Source organism: Chrysemys picta, chromosome 8, assembly GCF_011386835.1.
Source record: "Chrysemys picta bellii isolate R12L10 chromosome 8, ASM1138683v2, whole genome shotgun sequence".
Lineage (NCBI taxonomy): Eukaryota > Metazoa > Chordata > Testudines > Emydidae > Chrysemys > Chrysemys picta.
In genome coordinates, this window is record NC_088798.1 from 80246016 (window position 1) to 80267157 (window position 21142).

At 39.4% G+C, this 21142-nt stretch overlaps 1 protein-coding gene across 1 annotated transcript in view; it reads right to left on the minus strand.

The window, feature by feature from the left end:
- The window catches only part of DOCK2 (dedicator of cytokinesis 2), a 492812-nt gene that overhangs the window by 442571 nt on the left and 29099 nt on the right, over positions 1-21142 (minus strand). The window contains exons 2-5 of the mRNA XM_042850773.2: positions 18325-18408; positions 7174-7214; positions 695-750; positions 216-312 (exon numbers count right to left, since the gene is read on the minus strand). Of these exons, the coding sequence (XP_042706707.1) occupies positions 216-312; positions 695-750; positions 7174-7214; positions 18325-18408 (278 nt within the window). The remainder of the gene's footprint in view (positions 1-215; positions 313-694; positions 751-7173; positions 7215-18324; positions 18409-21142) is intronic.

Genomic DNA, 21142 nt, shown 5'->3' on the forward strand with positions numbered 1-21142 from the left:
AAAACTCAGATGAAGAGATCACTTCTTAATTAAATCTTCTCTCAAATCCCACCTTGTATTCCAGAAATAAAACAAAGGCAGTTACAATGACAGTTTGATACATATAAATAAGCCTATTTAACATGCATAATATAGCATCCCTGGATACCAAGCATTTTTCTCGCCAATCTTCCATCTAATTTGGAAAAGCTAACATGGCAAAAACTTCCCCTCACCACATAGAGTTGTTTCCAAATGCTGCCCCATTCCCATAATGTAGTGGTAACTTCTTGCACCAATGGAATTTCAGCAGGTACTATGTTCTCTGTATTTCTAAGGAGAGGGGAAAAAGTGACAAATTAACACGACTAAAACCTAACAAACCAACAGTGAAGTATTTCTCACTTAATGTCCTAGAACATAGTTCTTAGACAGTGATGATCCATCCATTAGTAAGATAAAATGACAATTAATACCTACGTTCTCTGTCTCCTTAGCTTGTATAGTTAAAACTAATCAGATAGTTTTATTCCTTTTTAATGAGTTTGCAAGTGTGTTCACAATTCAGTTATTCCATTCCCACTTCCCAATTAATAAAAGCCCAGTATAAACTGAAGAGTCATGTACCAAGTAGATATCTACTTTCATTTTAGATAGAAGCAGTCTAAAATTCAATAATGTCAGTTAACCAAATGCAACAGTGACAATGAAATACCTTTTCTTTTCAACGGTAACTTCTTTGATGTGGATAAAAGATTTAGGAAATATTCCCTATTGGAAACAAAACCAAAAACAACACACATTTGTCATTCTACTCCAGTGTTTCTTAAAACAATAAATTCAAGTTATTCCAAAACACTACACCATGCCATTACCATAGTGATTTTCCCTGTTTATTAACCATAGAAAGCAGACCATAAATGTGCCTTGAAGTCCTCCAATGAGGCAACCAAACCCTGGGTTTTGGTCCAAAGTTATTTATACTTCAAACACATAGCTGGTGGTACTTTTGTTGCCACCTCTCTCTTTTTGCAACAATAAGATAAAATAGACCCCTTAAGTACACACATAATGGTGATGTACTATAAATGGACATTTCCCCTTTATACGTCAATTCTGCTGCTCCTTAGGCAGTTGTTTGCAATTTTTACTGTGCCCCAAAGGCTTCCTACTGCAAAACACTAAGTATCTGTAGTCACCCCTCCTGCCCAAGACACTCACAAGGCTTCTGAGAAGTAAACAAGTCATTATTTATAGGAACTTTGATAAATATTGTTTGGTTACAACTGGATATTTTTAAGAGATCACAAGTTTGGTTGATAAAAGTAATGGTGCTGAAGTGAATACTTAGATTTATGAAAATCAATTGACTTGGTACTGTACAAGATTTTGATTCAACTAGAATGATATACTTCGAGATAGGTCAGTTAGCCAGTGTTCAATCCATTCCATGTGTCATGTTAATTTTTCTAATTGTAAACCAAGGTGGTCAGGGACACAATACCATACTCCAGATGTCCCTAAACTTCCAGCTACTGGAAGTTGGGACTGGATGTCAAGAGATGGATCACTCAAAATTCCACTCTTCTGTTCATTTCCTCTGCAGGATCTGGCACTGGCCCCTGTGAGAGACTGGATACTGGGCTAGATTGACCATTGGTCTTACCCAGCATAGCCTTTCTTAAAAGGGGAATCATTATCAAGCTGGTATGTTTTGGGGAGGGATCCTGAAGGGATTGCTTCTTGGTCCTACACTATTTAACCTTTCCATCAGTGACCTGGAAAAAAAAGCAAATTATTGATAAAGCTTGCAGGTGACAAAGATTGGGGGAGTGGTAAATAATGAAGAGTCACTGACACAGAGTAATCTGAATCACTTGGTAAGCAGGGCTCCGGCAACATGCATTTTAAGACCAACAAATGTAAAAAGTCAGACCCTAGGAACAAAGAAAATAGGCCATCCTTACAAGACTTTATCCTAGGACACACTGACTTTGAAAAAGACTTGGCTCTCATGATGGATAATCAGCTCAACACAAGCTCCCAGTACGATGCTGTGGCCACAAGAGAGCTAATGCGATCCTTGGATGTATGAACACAGACATCCCAAGTAGGAGCAGGAAGGCTATATTATCTCTGTATTTGGCATTGGTGCAACTGCTAGTGGAATCACGTGTTCAGATCGAAAGTCCTCAATTCCGGAAGGATGTTGATACGAACATCAAGATTGGATTAATTCTATAAAATATGCTCTAGTTCAGGCAAGTCCTGTAGCTCACGTTATACAAGCAATCAAACTAGATGATCACAATGATCCTTTCAGTATTTAAAATGTATCTATAAACATATCTGGACAAAATCAGCAACGTTAGTGGTCTGAGGGAAACAGACGACAGAAATGGTAGAGTATATATCGACACTTCCATTGAAGTGAAGGAGCAACAGTCTGAAGGGAAGACGATGACTTAGTGGACCCAATCACCTCTGCCCAATAAATGGCTTTTGTGACAAATAGCCTGTCCCTACCACCCTATAAAACGTTAAGCTCATAGTATGGGGCTAAGGCTGTGAGGAATCTGCAGGGTTTCTTGAATGAAACTGAAAGAGCGTCCCTTCCTTACACTTTATGGATAAAGGAAGCCATTTAAACTGACCATATGCCTTCTACATCCACAACCAGATGTGCCCACAAACAACTGAGATTTCAGTAATGTCTAGCAAGGTGCCAGGCACATGCTCTAGCAAGGGATTTTTCTCAAAAAACAGATTTGATTTTCTTATCGTCAATAGATCTCTGCAGACAACTGCTGAGTAGGCAAGGTTAGTTCATCTGATACATACTGGCACTGCGGCAACTGAGTTCTTGCATGTTATCCTCAAGGAACCTTTGACTCTCTCAGTCTGGTCTTTCGAGGAAGAAATCTCCCTCACGTTAGCAAGCAAAGCTGCTGATATGCCTAGATATGGTAACAGAGCTAGGATTTCTTTGGACTTGAAGGGATTAGAGCCAGCACATCATCTGTGACTGACACATCAAAGGTAGCCTAATATGTTCCAGAAATTAAGCCTTTCAGACTTTCCTGGGAACACCCTTTAATTTCAAATGGCTCTCGCTCTAGATTTCAACTTGGAGATTTACTAAATTTTAAACCTCTGGAACATATTTGGCTAGATTTGATGTGTCAGTCAAAGATGATGTGCTGGCTTTCTATATCACAGCTCTCTTGCCCAGTGATTGGCTCAAGCTGGAAACGGAAGTTGTTACCCTCCTGATTGTCGTACTACACATATTGAGTAACGGAATCTCATCTGCTGCCTCTTCTGCAGCGTACATCCTGACAGTTCACCTCTTTTTTGAAGGTGGTGGAGGATGAATACATTCATCAGTGTTTCTTGGCCCTTTTGTTTCTTTGGGAAGGTCTCATAATACTATGTAGAGGAGTCTCCAGCGCACTTAACTTTGCAGGTTTCTGAATTTACAAAGTAGGTTATATACAAAAATCTACATTAAAGAAATTGAGATCTCAGTTTCAAATATTAGGAAGTGCTAGCATTAAGCTCATGCAAGCTCAGTTAGGCACCTCTATACATATATGTCTTATGATAAATGGCCCCCTCCCATCAGATAGCAAGTCTGTGGCAGTGTGTAATATACTGTTCAATATCCCCCCAATTTAATGAATATTCATTTTAATATGCACATTTTGGTGAATTAGTTGTACAACATTTGATAGAAAGACAGCCATATACAATTCTTTTGGGGTATAACGCTCAACACAAGAGAGTTCAAAGAATGGAGAGAGTAAAAAAACCTTGCAAATTGTTTAAGAAACATTATTGGCCCAATTCAGAATATTTTAGGCAAATAGTTCAAGTGCATCTGGATGAAAATTTTCACTGACCCGAATTTCAAAAAGGGTAAGGATGAGTAAGTGGCTAGTTCTGGTCTATATTTTAAAAGCAAGATTTTCAGGTTCACTTTAGTCTGTTAAGTCATTATCAGCATGAAGGACCAATTTCAACAGCAACTCCTGAGGCAGGAGAAGCTTCAAAAAGGGAGAAACTGCTGAGCTAGAATTGATATGCAAACTAGACACAATCAACTCCGGTTTGAATAAAGACTGGGAATGGCTGAGCCATTACAAACATTGAATCTATCTCCCCTTGTAAGTATTCTCACACTTGTTATCTAACTGTCTGTACTGAGCTAGCTTGATTATCACTTCAAAAGTTTGTTTTCTCTTAATTAATTGGCCTCTCAGAGGTGGTAAGACAACTCCCACCTGTTTATGCTCTCTGTCTGTGTGTATATATATCTCCTCAATATATGTTCCATTCTATATGCATCCGAAGAAGTGGGCTGTAGTCCACGAAAGCTTATGCTCTAATAAATTTGTTAGTCTCTAAGGTGCCACAAGTCCTCCTGTTCTTCTTTTTGCGGATACAGACTAACACGGCTGCTACTCTGAAACTTTTCAAAAAGGGAGCAGCTCAAATGTCAAGGGGGGTGAGGGGATGGGGAGAAAGAGGAGTGACTCTGCTTCCTCACCTTGATCTAGACAACACACATGCAGACAGCAACCTATTCTCTTCATGAAGATTCTGCTGAGGTGCTGCTACTGCACCAGCAGGCCTCACCTCCTGTTCTTGATACAGTACCTGAGCATTGGAGGGCCCTCCATAATACCTGCAATGTATTATTGGCAGCAGGGGAGTCAGGTGGCCTACATATCTACTATTAGCATTGTTATTTTTAGTGCTCAGATGGAACACAAATAGATTCTACATATTTATAAAGAAAACATCATTTGCACTGATACCATAACTGATACAGGACTTCAAGTGACTCAGCCAGAGGTTAGGGGTCTATTACAGGAGTGAGGGGGTGAGGTTCTGTGGCCTGCTATGTGCAGAAGGTCAGATTAGATGATTACAATGCAGATGTACCTTAGAGTCTATGAGTCTATGATACTCACTTGCTTAAAACATGACACCACCGGCACTTTAATAAAAGAAAATCAAACCTATAGGAGTCTGGTAAGTTTTATACAATACCTTTAACCTGGATCTCACCTGCCAACTGAGTAATTCATTTCTCAGTTTAAGATTCTTTCTTTAGGTATTTGTAAAACAATTTACAAGATGCCTGTTGGATAACAGTTCCTTGCTTAATCTAAGAACATTAAAGTTGTAATTATGTCCATGTAAACACATCACAGAGCAGTAAGTAAATAGCTGGTAACAAAGATGCAAATCTGTTCCAGTTTTGGCGGAGCCAAGTAGCAGTAATGTTTACGTCATTCACATATTCTAATCTGAACACAGGGCAAAATGTTCTCAGCAAATTTGAAGAAAAAGGGTAGAGATATATGCTGCTCAAGTTTGATCTTATTGTAGCTGATGGCTCCCCCTGCCTGAGAATAGCTAAAATTACTGCCCACAGACTACCTTGACCAGAAGTCACAAGAAAGTGTGCTAAACCAGCTGCAGACTCAGGATACATGAAGTGAGATTTAGACCAAAAGTGGGTGCATTCGGCCGCAAAGGCAAATACTAAAAAACTTAACTAGTAAATGAAGGAGAGCAACAGATGATAGACTGAACACTTACTTCATAGTAACACCCAATCAAGATGGCTTATTGACTGAAACTGCAAGCTCAATGCTGAATCTTATGTTCATGGATCAATCTGTTCAGGGGCAGGTGGGCTAAGTTGTCTTCTGCACTTTTTAAAAGTATCCCCTGATCCTCAAGCATCCTCCTGTGAGTGGCTATATAGGATTTTTGTCCCCTTTCCCCAGACTAACAAGATTATGGATTTCCTTTATAATAGCTTTTGCCATTTTAGTGTGCACCTGGATCCACAGAAAGTATTAACAGCATAATTAGTTTCCAGTGACTGAAACATGCCCCTCCTAGGGACTGTAGTTTTGAAACTTGTTAAGAACATAATGATCAGGTTACTCAAAGCAGTGAAAACAGGACAAGAATTAGACCCTGTTAAGAAGGTCCTCCATGGATTTTGGTTAGGCATTTATATTAAATGACCCAAACATCACTTTACTGACACTAGGAATGTCCTACTTCTCGGATATATTCATTTTCTGCGATAGCTCTGTTCTGAGACTTTCATACACCTGCAGGTAGTGCTGATCACATTTACAAATATTTCATCTCTTTTGCGATATTGACTACTGCTCCCTAGTAGTCTGCATGGTGATTTATCCGAATAGTGGACTTATTTAAAAAAAAAATCTGTGTTATCCTCCACTCAAACCCCCAAATAAACTTTTCGGTCTCTGTGACAAATTCAATACAAATCAAGTAAACCTCTAGGTATTTTTTACTGAACTCAGGTTCTTGAGTATATCAAATGACAAGTTAACCTTGCAGGAAGTCATAACTGAAACGTGTTATGTTTAAATTCATAACACAATGAAAGTTGAAGTTAACACAGTAACTACAAGCTAACTGAGGAACTCAGATTCTAACTCTGAAACATCCATGTTGACAAACATGCGCAAGACACCAAAACAATTACAGTTTAAGACTTGTGCTGTCATTCCTAGCCAATAACTTGAAGCTTGATGGGAATTTATATTGAATCTGGGCTTAGGAATGTTTGGAACAAATGCTGAAGCACTTACAATATTTTACAATTTCGCAATAAATTAACTTTAAACAAGTATTTCAGGTCACATCTTCATCAGCGCTCTTGACCTGGAGGCACAGCCGTTCTTTTCTCTTTGATTTGTTTTACACAATCCTCTCTTCTCTTCATATTTAAGAACAAATTTCAGGTCAAATCCTTTTCACCTTACCCACCATGTAGAGTCCCACCGAACTAAAACAGAATGAGGTGGTTGGGCTAACTGATCGGGGGGAGGGATAGCTCAGTAGTTTGAGCATTGGTCTGCTAAACTCAGGGTTGTGAGTTCAATCCTTGAGGGGGCCACTTAAGGATCTGGGGCAAAATCAGTACTTGGTCCTGCTAGTGAAGGCAGGGGGCTGGACTCAATGACCTTTCAAGGTCCCTTCCAGTTCTAGGAGACAGGATATCTCCATTAATTTTTAAATTTAATTTAATTTAATCAGGATTTGATTCTTTGACAGCTCTGAAATAAACTAACACAAAGAAGTGAAGTTGTTTATTTTTAGCATAAAATCTTACAAGAATGTAAAGTACAGCCTTACCTCGAACCCTTTGTGTCTTACTAGGTATCCTTTGTACCAATCTGAAAAATCGAGAAGAGAACAGAACTCAGTACATCGGAATACTTGCATAAATTGCACAAAAATAAATTCATATGATGTTTATCATCATCATTGCGTATAACATAATAAAGCATGGAAAGTAACAGCAAAGCACGTTCAAGATTAAATATAGTACATCTAAAAATGTAAGGCCCTCCATTTCTTGTGTTTAGACAAAACCAAAGTGTGGGGCAGAAAGCACCCATTAGAGTAACTCCCCTTGTATGAATTTGGATCAATATTTGGTCACTCTGGGATAGGACACATCCTGTACTCCCAACCCATTTATTCCTGGTTATTGTAAATAACCAAGTGTAGCATATCAAGGCCCATTTACCCCGTATGTAGGAACTAAACATAAAACTTTCAAATCTGATCCCTTTGTGGTATCTTAGTCTTTAATTGATGATACCATTTCCACCCATGGTCCCTTCATGTAAGCACTGAAAATTATGACCCAAGGAAAAAATCTGCAAAAGACGACATTCAAAAAAAGTTGTAGGGAGTTTTAGCTTCTTTTGAGCAAGAAGAATAAAAGCTGTTCTTTTCTCAGGAGTGGCTTTACATGTAGGCATATATAATAGAAAACCACAACTCTGAACTCAACACAAAGCTATGAAGTACTAAATATATCAAACGCAAGCTAGAACAATTAAACCAAAAGGTGTCAAACCAACATGCATTCACTTCTACCTCCATTCCAAGTCTGCTTCTCTAGTGTTGCAGACAAAATAAATTCAGCTAGTCAGATTTTTCCCCTTCATACCATTTTTTGTGAATGCCTGAATGTTTTTAATGCCTTCTCCCTACTTCTCCTTAAGCTTACTTTCTACTGGCATCGTTTCTCTTGATTGCTGGTTCTGTTCTGTTCTTCTCTGCTATCTTTCTTCTTGTTGATCCCTTCTTCACCCATTTCTGCTCTATTAAACTTTTACTTTAATTGATGCCTACAGCAATGCTATTTGTAACCATTTTAATCGGCATTTACTCAAAGCAGCTTGCATTATGTACATAGAGACGTTCTGCTCTCATCTAACAAATTAGTTTTAAAACAACCCATTAAGTTTTCAGACTTGTGGGTCTAGTCTAGTATGTTCCCAGTATACCAGGTAATTTAGGTCACCACAATTCCCAAGACTTGATTTGCTTCACCTTTGTCATTACTGAGACGAAGATGTGACCTATGAATATCTGGTTACTGGATACTGACAGAAACAAGTATGCCCCACCCACTGTTAAACATCAACATTTTGTAGTTTTTGCAAGAAGAACTAACCCTGAAGACTTCTGATATGCAGCTGAACGAAATAAGCAAAACAGGATGATAGAACGTACTACACAAGCAATACAGCAGAAATCAATAGAGATAGGTATTGAGGCAATACAAGGTATAGTAACATTCTAAACCCACTATTAATCACATAGCTCTCAAACATTCAATCACTCCCAACAAAGTACAAAAAGCAAGTCCTCTGTGCGCTCATTGCTTAAAAAAGTCTACCGAGGCCTGATAGTTGAGAGGAAGATTCAAATACATAGAGCTAAAGTGAGAGCTTTGAGAAATGCAGGACCATCATGGAGGTTTTACTCAATTCGTCAGCATGAGACTCCTTCTCTTTTCATCAAAAAAAGCAGAATTTCATCTTGCACTTGTAATAAAAAAGGGCTTGCCCCATTTATACCAAAATAAAGTTGGGATGGGACTTTGCAAGTAGTTTGAAACTTAAATGTTATGCTGTAATACAATTTGGAACGTATACAACAAACAAAAGAGATCTATACCACCACCCTCAACAAAAAGCATACTACAGGTCATGGTATATCTGGCAGAGAAACTGGGCCCACTGAGCTTTCAAAGCTGCTTTGTCCAAATATGCCCCAATCCTGCTATCTGATTGACACAAACAGGCCCATACGCTCATATGAATCCCCTCTAATTTGCATGGGATTCTATCTGGTTATTATGTACATCAGACAGCAGGCCACAGTTGGTTACTAATTGTCTGTGTTAACTATTTCACAGAGCTGTGAATAGCCAGGATATGAAGCCAAAATGATTACCCTGGCCCTCTTTTCTTAAGATGTAATAGAAATTGGTTTCACTATGGAAATTCCCCACAAGTACTTCATTTCTTGTTTTGAATTGCATTAAGATGTATTAACCTACAACCCTGTGAACATAACAAGTAGGGGTCACAAAAGGGTGCTAATTGGCTTCTAGCACGGAAGACATCAGGGCCACTGCACATTAGCTGCTAGTTCACATGCTCCACTACAGAAAGGTTTGCCAATCTCCATATAAAGCACTCTTGTTGTGAACAGCAGCACTCCTACTCTTGTAACTAAGCTACTAAATAAAAAAAATTAGAAGCAGCAATATTCTAATGCTCAATTTAGTTGCAGTTTTTAAAACAAAGGTTCAAAAGAGGATTTTCATAAGTGCTCAGTGCCAGTGTAACTCTGGTCTGATAGTACACAATGAGCATTTTACCACTGAGTGCAACAGAAACAGAATTAAACCCACACTGAGCAGTTATGAATATCCCACCCTAAATCTAAAACTGAGTAAAGTAGTTGTCCATAATCTACATGCCCATTTACAACAGTGTGCACAAAAACCCCATTTCATGCATCATTCATCACTGGTGCACACAGTCGCCATGACTGCACACCATCATATGCAGATTCTACATGAGCTTTTTTGTATATGCGATTTGGGCAAAGTCTGCATTACAGATGCATGTACATAAAAGAGTAAACAAATCTGTTCCCACACACACACACACACACACACGCTTTTTTTATGCTTATCAGCTACAATTTGCAGTAGGACATACCTTTCAAAATATCTGGAATAAGACTAACTTCCTCACTTACACAATATGAAAGATTCCACTTCCCTCATTGAGCAACTGTTTTGAGAAGACCACAAATTTCACAGCAAGTCAAGGGCTGAGTATTTTAAATTTTATTCAGACAGATGACAACAACCCTTTGTGAAATTTTGTTTTATTTTGTTATTCAGCATAATAGCACTGCACTGCTTCCCGGGTTCTGCTAATGGGCCTTGTACAGCAGACAGAATGCAAGACAGAATATTAACATACTCTAGACTAAACTATACATGAGGCAAATCACTGTAAAAAAGATACGTGTTTGTGTTTTTTTAAAAAGCCTTGCTGTACACTCAAATAGAAGCCAGGAAAGGGGGAGGGGAAACCTCAAGTAAATTAATTCCTTATCATCTCCCAGTCACCACAATATTAAAAGAGGTTGGCACAGCCCAAAGGAACCTTCTACCTCTCTGCAGAGGGTTAATTGAAAGGACATGGGGGGTGAGAAAACAGATGTGTCTGAGGATTTTTCAAAAACACGCCTCCCCCCCCACACACACACACAAAACAAATTGTGGAAAGGGTCCATTCTAGTCTTAACTAATGAGAGGAGGCTGAGGGAAGCATCTCCTGCAGGAGGCCTGATTCTCACTGATATTTAGGAGGCTACCTCCACTTCCCCTGAGACAGGGCCTACCAGACGTCTGATGCTCCAGCATTTTGATGCCCTTTTGGGGAAAAAGAGAAGCAAGTTTAGACCTCCAAAGTCTGCCTAGAGAGGCCATCCAGGATCAATGGCTAGTGGAAACAATGCAAAGCTGTTCTTCAGCAGCTAGAAGGGCTGGGAGTGGGCAGAAGTAAATCTTGGCAAGGCAGGCAAGGTAAGAAGGACTGGCTACTTCCTCCAGGAGCAGTTCTGGGTGAAGTGGCAACAAAAGGAAAGATCTCCCATCTTAACCCAGAAGTCCAGCCAGGTCAGGGCCCTAATTCTGACCGCACTTTTTGAAAATTTTGTTTTACATAGTAGAATTTAAAGCCCAAGTGGCCACCTTGAGTAGGACATCAATTGACTGCTGTAAAGTTAAAAGGAGCTTGCTTTGGGGGAATGCTCCACTGGCTCTGGCAAACCTGTCACATCCCCAGTCACTTCTGAGGGATGCATTTCTTGCCCAATGGGCCCATCACCATCCCTTGCTCAACTCCATTTTAGAGCCATGAGATCTCTTTTTTAGATGGGAAGGAATGACGTTTCTCCCCTCAAATCAAGACCTACCAAACACTAGTAGTGCATACACCAACATCCTTTCCCAAGACCCTGTTGCCCTGTACAACCAGAGAAGAGTTCAGCTCTGCCCATTGGAATGAGTTGGGCTTGGATAGCTTCATATATATCCATTCCAAGGAGGCATGTAGGAAGGCATAGACTGGAACAGGCTTGTGGATCTACCATTAGAGCTAGTGTTGGGTTTTTTTTTTTTTGGCCGATTAGTAAATTTGCTGCAAAATATATATTTTTGGTGCACCAAAACTATTTGTTAATTTGGGCCTAATAGAGCAAATAGTTTCAGCTGAAAAAAGTGTACTGGGGTGGGGGAAGGGGATGTCAAATTGGTTTGTTAAAACATTTTTGGAATGTGTTTGGTTTTTCATTTCAAACGAGAAAAAACAAAGAAATCAATTTAACTACCACCCACGGTTACAGTGTCTGGTTCAAATTAAGCAGGCAGGGAAAGGACAATCAAGTTGAGCTGTGCATAAAATGTTTTTTTCCCATCCTGAGAAAAATTTTCATTGTAAGAAGCTTCCTGTTCTGCACTGGGAGAAAACTGAGACCCTAGAATTTTTTTGTACAAAATAGAGACCGCCAGCCCCAGGATTACCAGAGTTTAGGGCATTCACCTGGGATGTGGAAGATGCAGGCTGTAGTTCCTACCCTACCAGACTTGCACCAGTGACTTGAACGTGGGTCTCACACATCCCAGGTTAGTGCAATAACTATCAGGTTCACACTCTCTCCAATTTCCCATCAGCTCTATAGTTAAACTTTGCAGGTTCTAGGGGGGTTGTGGGTCAGTACTTCTGTGCTTTTTTAAAGAGCCACCCTCCATTCTACTAGTGAAAATATTTGTGCTCTAGCTGCTCATCATGCATTCCCTTTGCCTCCCCCTTGTTTTCATGCCATACTTCAAGATACCTTCATCTTCCTCCATGGCTCCACCAATTTCCTTCAAATTCCTCATTAAAATCCACCTGTTTATTTTAGCGTTCCAAGATTGATCTCCTCTCCAGCACTGTCTGATGTCATTTTCATTCCTCAGCATATTTCATTTGTGTTTTGTCTGCATTATACTCCAGCCCGTAGAGGCTGCAACCTTGTGCTTCATGGGTTTGTGAAGCAGTGTTCACATTTATGGCATCTGGTAATAACTTACATAACTGAACAGCAGCCTAACAAATGTGCAGAACAATAAAGACTTCCCCTCTCAATTGTATTTTCTGTGTCCTAAGATGGCATTTTAAACAAGGAAAAGAAAAAAATTAAACACCACTGAACTACAGTAGCAATGTTTTCCAGTTCCTATTTAAGGCCAGCTTTAGGAAAAGGGGTAGAAACCTGTCATCATGGATTAATTAGTAGCTTGGTCCTGTGGACCTTGTGTATTTACAACTCCCACTAGTTTCAATGAGAGCAGAACTAGACCCAGTGTTACCTGCTATAATCAGGATAGATTGGGAATTGAGTAGTAGAGCCACAAAGAGTTCACTTTTGCACAAGCCATGTTGTAATTCATTGTCGCGAGATGTTCTGGAGCAGTTTTGTTTATTAAATCTTTGCACTATAAAACACCTGTCTAATACTTCTCTTCCTTCACAGTATATATGCAAGTGTAACCACCACAGCTGTGGTTTTGGGTGGGAACCAGTCTCTTACAAGCTGCATGATGAAGAAATGAGGGGAGAAAAAACAAACACTTACCTACAGTAACTGTTGTTCTTAATGGTGTGTTGTGCACATGTATAATTTCACTGCATTTGCATGCCCCCAAAGCACTTAAGTCAGACTCTTGCCAGCAGTACTATTAGGTGGAATGTGCACCCTCACTCTCCTCATACATTGAGCTTAAGTCATAAAATGGGCATGTCCACCACTTCAGTTCCATCTCCCTCTAGTGAAGTTATTGTCTAAAAGTAGTGGGGCAGGTGGGAGGGTTGTGGAATGTATGAGCACACACATCTGAGAACAGTTACTGTAGGCAACTAACCCATTTCTCTCCTTCAAGTGACATATACATTCTGCTGCTGGTGACTCTGTAGCAGTTTCCTTACAGATAGTAGGATTTTGAATTATCTGAACCGAGACTGCAATGCTGACTTGCTGAAGCTCGGCTGTTCGAGAGCCTAAGTTATGTACAAATGACCACGTTGCTGCTTTACAGATATCTGTTATCAGAACATCGGTCAACAATACAGAGGAAGTGGACTGAGCCCTGGGGGCATGAGTTGGGGGGAGGTTTTTGGTGGTGAAGAGATTTTTGCAAGATTGTAATCAAGTTTGATACTGTCAGAGATCCAGTGAGATATGTTGAGCTATCACTGATTGGTCCTTTGACTCTCTCTGCATGGGCTATAAAGAGCCTGGGATCACACTGAACAACAGTGCGATCAAGGTGGAACAGCAAAGTTTTGTAAACTTCCAAGGTATGAAGTCTTTCTTCATTTGAAAGAATGAGGTTTTTGGGGGAAACACTGGAAAACGAATAGATTGGTTCTGATGAAAAGATGACACCACATTTTCAATGAACTTAGGGTGTCATCTGAAAGGAACCTTGTCCTCATTCATAGGGGGAAAAAATTAAAGACAGTTAGTTAGCAGAACTCGTAGCTGAGACACTCTTCTTGCAGAAGTTATTGCCTCCAGAAATACAATGGTGATGTTACTAGGGGTTTTAAAGAGTCCATTAGCCTTTAAAGACTAGGTTAAGATCCCATGATGGTACCTGGTCAGATACTAGACAATATAGACATGGACTAGTTTTTTCAGAAATCTGGATACTGGAGGGTGAGAGTTGGGGTTATTTTTTCCAATGTACATTACTTTACATTTATCCACATTAAATTTCATTTGCCATTTTGTTGCCCAATCACTTAGTTTTGTGAGATCTTTTTGAAGTTCTTCACAGTCTGCTTTGGTCTTAACAATCTTGAGCAGTTTATTATCATCTTCAAACTTTGCCACCTCACTGTTTACCCCTTTCTCCAGATCATTTATGAATAAGTTGAATAGGATTGGTCCGAGGACTGACCCTTGGGGAACACCACTAGTTACCCCTCTCCATTCTGAGAATTTACCATTAATTCCTACCCTTTGTTCCCGGTCTTTTAACCAGTTCTCAATCCATGAAAGGACCTTCCCTTTTATCCCATGACAGCTTAATTTACATAAGAGCCTTTGGTGAGGGACCTTGTCAAAGGCTTTCTCGAAATCTAAGTACACTATGTCCACTGGATCCCCCTTGTCCACGTTTGTTGACCCCTTCAAAGAACTCTAATAGATTAGTAAGACATGATTTCCCTTTACAGAAACCATGTTGACTATTGCTCAACAGTTTATGTTTTTCTATGTGTCTAACAATTTTATTCTCAACTATTGTTTCGACTAATTTGCCCGGTACCAATGTTAGACTTACCGGTCTGTAATTGCCAGGATCACCTCTAGAGCCCTTTTAAAATATTGGCGTTACATTAGCTAACTTCCTGTCATTGGGTACAGAAGCAGATTTAAAGGACAGGTTACAAACCTTAGTTAATAGTTCTGCAACTTCACATTTGAGTTCTTTCAGAACTCTTGGGTGAATGCCATCTGGTACCGGTGACTTGTTAATGTTAAGTTTATCAATTAATTCCAAAACCTCCTCTAGTGACACTTCAATCTGTGACAGTTCCTCAGATTTGTCACCTACAAAAGCCGGCTCAGGTTTGGGAATCTCCCTAACATCCTCAGCCGTGAAGACTGAAGCAAAGAATCCATTTAGTTTCTCCGCAATGCCTTTATCGTCTTTAAGCGCTCCTTTTGTATCTCGATCATCAAGGGGCCCCACTGGTTGTTTAGCAGGCTTCCTGCTTCTGATGTACTTAAAAAACATTTTGGTATTACCTTTGGAGTTTTTGGCTACCCGTTCTTCAAACTCCTCTTTGGCTTTCTTATTACATTCTTGCACTTAATTTGGCAGTGTTTATGCTCCTTTCTATTTGCCTCACTAGGATTTGATTTCCACTTTTTAAAGGAAGTCTTTTTATCTCTCACTGCTTCTTTTACATGGTTGTTAAGCCACAGTGGCTCTTTTTTAGTTCTTTTACCGTGTTTCTTAATTTGGGGTATACATTGAAGTTGGGCTTCTATTATGGTGTCTTTAAAAAGCACCCATGCAGCTTGCAGGAATTTCACTTTAGTCACTGTACCTTTTAACTTCTGTTTAACTAACCACCTCATTTTTGCATAGTTCCCCCTTTTGAAATTAAATGCCACAGTGTTGGGCTCTTGAGTTGTTCTTCCCATCACAGGGATGTTGAATGCTATTGTATTATGGTCACTATTTCCAAGCGGTCCTGTTATAGTTACCTTTTGGACCAGCTCCTGCGCTCCACTCAGGACTAAATCTAGAGGTTCCCATACCAGCTGCTCCATGAAGCAGTCATTTAAAGTATCGAGAAATTTTATCTCTGCATTTCGTCCTGAAGTGAAATGTTCCCAGTCAATATGGGGATAATTGAAATCCCCCACTATTATTGAGTTCTTAATTTTGATAGCCTCTCTAATTTCCCTTAGCATTTCATCATCACGATCACTGTCCTGGTCAGGTGGTCGATAATAGATCCCTAATGTTATATTCTTATTAGAGCATGAAATTTCTATCCATAGAGATTCTATGAAACATGTGGATTCACTTAAGATTTTTACTTCATTTGAGTCTACATTTTCTTTTACATATAGTGCCATTCCCTCCCCCCCCCCCCACACACACACACAACCTGTTCTGTTCTTCCGATATATTTTGTACTCCGGAATGATTGTGTCCCATTGATTGTTCTCAGTCCACCAGGTTTCTGTGATGCCTTTTATATCAATATCCTCCTTTATCACAAGGCACTCTAGTTCACTCATCTTATTATTTAGACTTCTAGCATTTGTGTACAAGCACTTTAAAAACTTGTCTATTTTGTTTTTTTGTTTATTTGTCTGCCCTTTTCTGATGTGTCAGATTCTTTTTTATGTGAATGTTTATCATCTGATCTGGCCCTCACATTTATGATACCTCAAACCAGTATTGGAGGACTTACTGGAAGGTTTCTTCTGAGAAGATTAAGATTTTGAGCACTTGTCAGCATCAGAAAGCTTCAAGAAGGCCAGTGGCGAAGATGAAAAGCATTATTTTTCACCTGACTTGTGCTTTGAGTTGCTGGTGGCTGGAGGAACATTTCTCATGGATTTAGAATCTGTCACCTCATGTTTGGGATCTGGTTTCAATGCAGGACACATTCCTCTTTCATCAGATGAACTTCTAGACAAAAGTCCCTCTGCTTTTTTGTTCTATACATGCAAACATTTTCAGAATACACTGGCTAACCAAAGCAAACAGCCACAGAGAACTCCAACTTTCACTGAGAGGAGATGGCAGACAAGGAGAGCTGGGGTACATATGCCACCTAGTGGTACTACTGGCAAAAATCTTCAACTCAGGTGCATTGGGCACACACACACACCTGCAATTTCCAGTTTGCATCAAGTTCCAGTCTTATTTCAGAGTAGCAGCCGTGTTAGTCTGTATCCGCAAAAAGAAGAACAGGAGTACTTGTGGTACCTTAGAGACTAACAAATTTATTAGAGCATAAGCTTTTGTGGACTACAGTCCACTGTAGTCCACGAAAGCTTATGCTCTAATAAATTTGTTAGTCTCTAAGGTGCCACAAAGTACTCCTGTTCTTCTTTTTCCAGTCTTATGTTATTCCTTTTTGCATCTTCCCATCTTAGTTCTGTCTTACTTCTACCCTTTGTCCACATACACCAATAATTTGGAGCAACTCATTCAATGTTAATGATGTGCAACTAGTTTTAAATTTTGGCCAGCATTATTTAATGCATGCTAATAATCATTGTTTGGCACTTGAGGTAAATGGAGTGAGATGTTTTGATTTCTAAAAAGTGTTTCTTGTAAGGCAGCTCTGACATACAAGAAGAGTGAAATATTATGTATTAAAGTTCTTTGTGTTAAGGGGGAATTTTAAAACATAATAAACCTCACACACATACAACCCATGTATTATCTTCAAAACTCAATTCTTCCATCAGATAAGCACAGTGCACCTAAGAGGGGCTGACAACCACCTCAACTCTTTATCCACCTGGATTCCTTCATCCTTAATGTTTTGCATGAAAACCACATGCACTTTAACATTTCTGACAACAGATGTCCAAGGATGAATATACTCTGACCCAAAGAAAGCAAATTTAGACTAACCAAGTACAGCAGGACCTATCCTGGTTTTGAAACTCTTACAATATTAAATGTTGTTTTTGTAGTTGTAGTACATTATGTGCTTCTTGGTAGAACAGGTAGATCTAGATGTAAGACAATTTCTATGACCATCTTAACATCTGTGTAGCTCTCATCAGTATACTCACAGGTTGAAGGGAAGTAGGGGAAGGGAAAATAAGTTGAATACCCCCTTTCCTTTACCACTAATTAGATGAAAAACCTGAAGTTGAAACTAACATAAATCCTTTCATGTTAACCAGGCTTTTCCCAAACACACAGGTGATAAACTGGCTTCATAATCATGTGGTAGGTTTCAGGTGACTTGCATTAGTACATCCTATTTATTGAAATCAATAAAATAAAGACAACTGGCCAATGAAAGTGATTGATGCTTTATTGCAAGTTGAATGGTCAACTGAAATAAGCAGATAGGAAACAGCTTAGTTTAATTCTGAAACTTGAAAAGTATTCATTAATGAAATTAATAAATTTGTTAGTCTCTAAGGTGCCACAAGTACTCCTGTTCTTTTTACGGATACAAACTAACACGGCTGCTACTCTGAAACCTGTTATTAATGAAATAATTAGCCCTGTTTTCCCAGGAATATGTTAATGTAATACTGGTTGATGACGGAAAGCACATGAGGAAATGTGATATAAATGTAAGTTTTCAATGCAAGTAATTAAAAAGAGACACTATATTTTGAATGCAAGTGACTTACCTTCACAGGACTCCAATATATGGACCACATCACCAATATGCAGGGGTAACTGTGATTCTCCTGCACCTTTAAAGTTGTATATGGCTGAAAAATTAAAGGACAAAGTATTCAATGATTCAAGTAGAGCAAGTCATACTTTTCAATTAAATAGAAAAGTAAGCTATGAGTGATGTTAAGATTTTGACTCCACAATGAATAGACTAGGGAGAACAAGACAAATTATAAATTATATGATGGGGCTATGATTTCAGCGAACAAGTTTCTTCTTTTCTTATCTAACCTAAACACTACCTGAAAAAAAGACAAAAAGAAGCTATGCATTGCTGGTAGTCAAAAGAGGATTGTGTATACATTTTCAAAAGATCATCATCATCACTAGGAATTTAAAGATAATGTTGTGGGAAATACTTTGGTGGTCACTGCCCAAATTCAGCCAAGCATTTAAGAACACACTTAACTTTAATTACTTGCTTTAGTGTTTGCTGAATCAGGGCTTGTATTTTCCCATTATACATAGTTGTTAAAGCAAAACATGCAATGTATTGAGCGGTTTAGGTCAGGGTTTTATCCAGAGTTTATTTTGCGCATGCATTAGGGTCCCTACTATGATCCAAACATTCACTCTAAATATATATGCACACATTGAACACTTATGCATGCATATAAGTCTAAATAGCTATTATATATGCACAATTGAAGTTCAGGTCCAACAATAGAAAAAAATGCCTGCAGACTATGATTTTATTAATTCAAGCAGCTAAAAATGTTCCTAAGGTAAAGAGTTCAATCTTAAAGCAAAATCATGGTTAATACAGAGAAAGCGGAAAAAGTCTAGTTGTACTGTTTTTAGGACATTTGAATTGCCAGAAAAATACTAGATGCTAACAATCTTGCTAACCAAAAGCAAGTAATTCAAATGTGGTTTCAAAGCACAGAAATGAAGATGAGAAGTGGAACAGGTTTCAAGAACATTGTAATAGGCTTTTTCAAACAGTTGTTCATTATCTTTGAGGCCTACAGGATGTGGGCTGGCAGGGTAAGTGTTTGGCTTTTTGTGTATGCAGTCTCCTAGGGGCTGGATGATAGAGGCACATGCTACATAGCGAGAGTGTGGCTAATTAATAAACATCCCACAGAGATCTTGTTAAATGTTTGTAGGGCTGAAACCTTTGTTGTATCAAAAGTAACTTCAATGCAGATATCTATTGCAGAATCTCTGATCTACACTGAAGTACACATTACTCAATGGTCATTTTTTTTTTAGTTCCATTCTCTTCTCCTCCCAGAACATCCCTATTCCCCCCCACCCTGCCTCACCCCCCCAAAAAAACCAACAAAATTTGCAGTGTCTGTAGTTGAAATTAGCATGATCCAGAGGCACAGCTTCTCTTTAGCATACGTAATTACCTTTCTGTCCTATTTTGCTCCCCTTTGCACTCATGCAGCAGAAAGGCACCTGTGGCCTACTGTTACAGGACCATGAATTCAAGTAAATAAGCTGTATCTTAAATATATATTGCTGAGATCAACTTTGCCTTTCATAAGGCTATCAAGTTGCAATGGTGTAGCTGACAGCAGAATACTGTCCATCACACTCCTTTAAAAAGAAACTCCATTTTATTCTTTTAAAGTTCTTATCTCCTGTAGTCCAAATTCTTCCTTTCATTTGGCCTTCTGTTCTGTTAATACTTTATTGACCTCCTTGCTCATGTTTTCATCGTCTAGTGCAGCAGCCGTCAAACTGTGGGTCAAGACCCCAAAGTTGGTCGCGACCCTGTTTTAATGGGGTCACCAGGGCTGGCATTAGACTTGCTCAGCCCAGGGACAAAGCCCAAGCCCCACCGCCTGGGGATGAAGCTGAAGCCTGAGGGTTCCAGTCCTGGGTGGCAGGGCTCAGATTACATGCCTCCCTGTCTGGGACTGAAGCCTTGGGCTATGACTTCAGCCCCGTTGCCCGGGATGGTGGGATTCTGGCTTTATCCTCTCCCCCCCCCCCCGGGGTAATGTAGTGATTTATGTTGTCAGAAGGGGGTTGCAGTGCAATGAAGTGTGAGAACCCTTGGGCTAGTGCTATTGTGTTGCTTTCAGTATGGTGCACCCAATAATTACTTTTTGAAAGCTTTCCATTCCCTCAGTGTCCCCTGCCATCACCTGAAACACTTCTCTCCCTAAAAGCTTATCCCATAGTCCTACCCATATTTTTTCAAGATCTGTGGACTTGCCAGATTCCCTTACTCTTAATGTTAAAGGCATTTTCCCTGACTTTTGATTTACCTAGTGTCATTGATTTGTAGGTGGTATTCCCCTATATTTCCAGCCTAAAAACGAAACTGAATTTCCTTCCCCAAATGGCTTAAGACCTACTACTTTCTCTTAGAATGATTTATAGTAATGTGTATTTAATACTATGTTATTTAAGATTTGTTTGAAGTGATACAATATTGTGTAAGCAAAAAGTGTTATATTGCTAAGCTTTAAGTAAACAGAGTTCATCCTACTATAAAAGGGTGTACTTGCCCTTTAGCACCCCCTGCTGGCCACCTGCAGTGTCCTGCCAGCATTTCCTTCTGTCCAGGCCCCTTAAGAACTCCATACAGTCCAAAGGTAAAGATACAGTTCCCCTGTTGGGGTTGTACTCTATTCAATCCAAATAAACTTGATATAAAGTCTCTTCCAGCTCCAGACTCAAAATAAAGTCTCCCTGGCCTGTAGTCTCTCCCCTCAGGTTCTGGGCTTGTACAAACCTCCTTCTGGGCTCTCAATAATTCCAGCAGCTTCCCTCAGGAACCCTTCATGCAGCTCTCCATGTAGTTCTTTC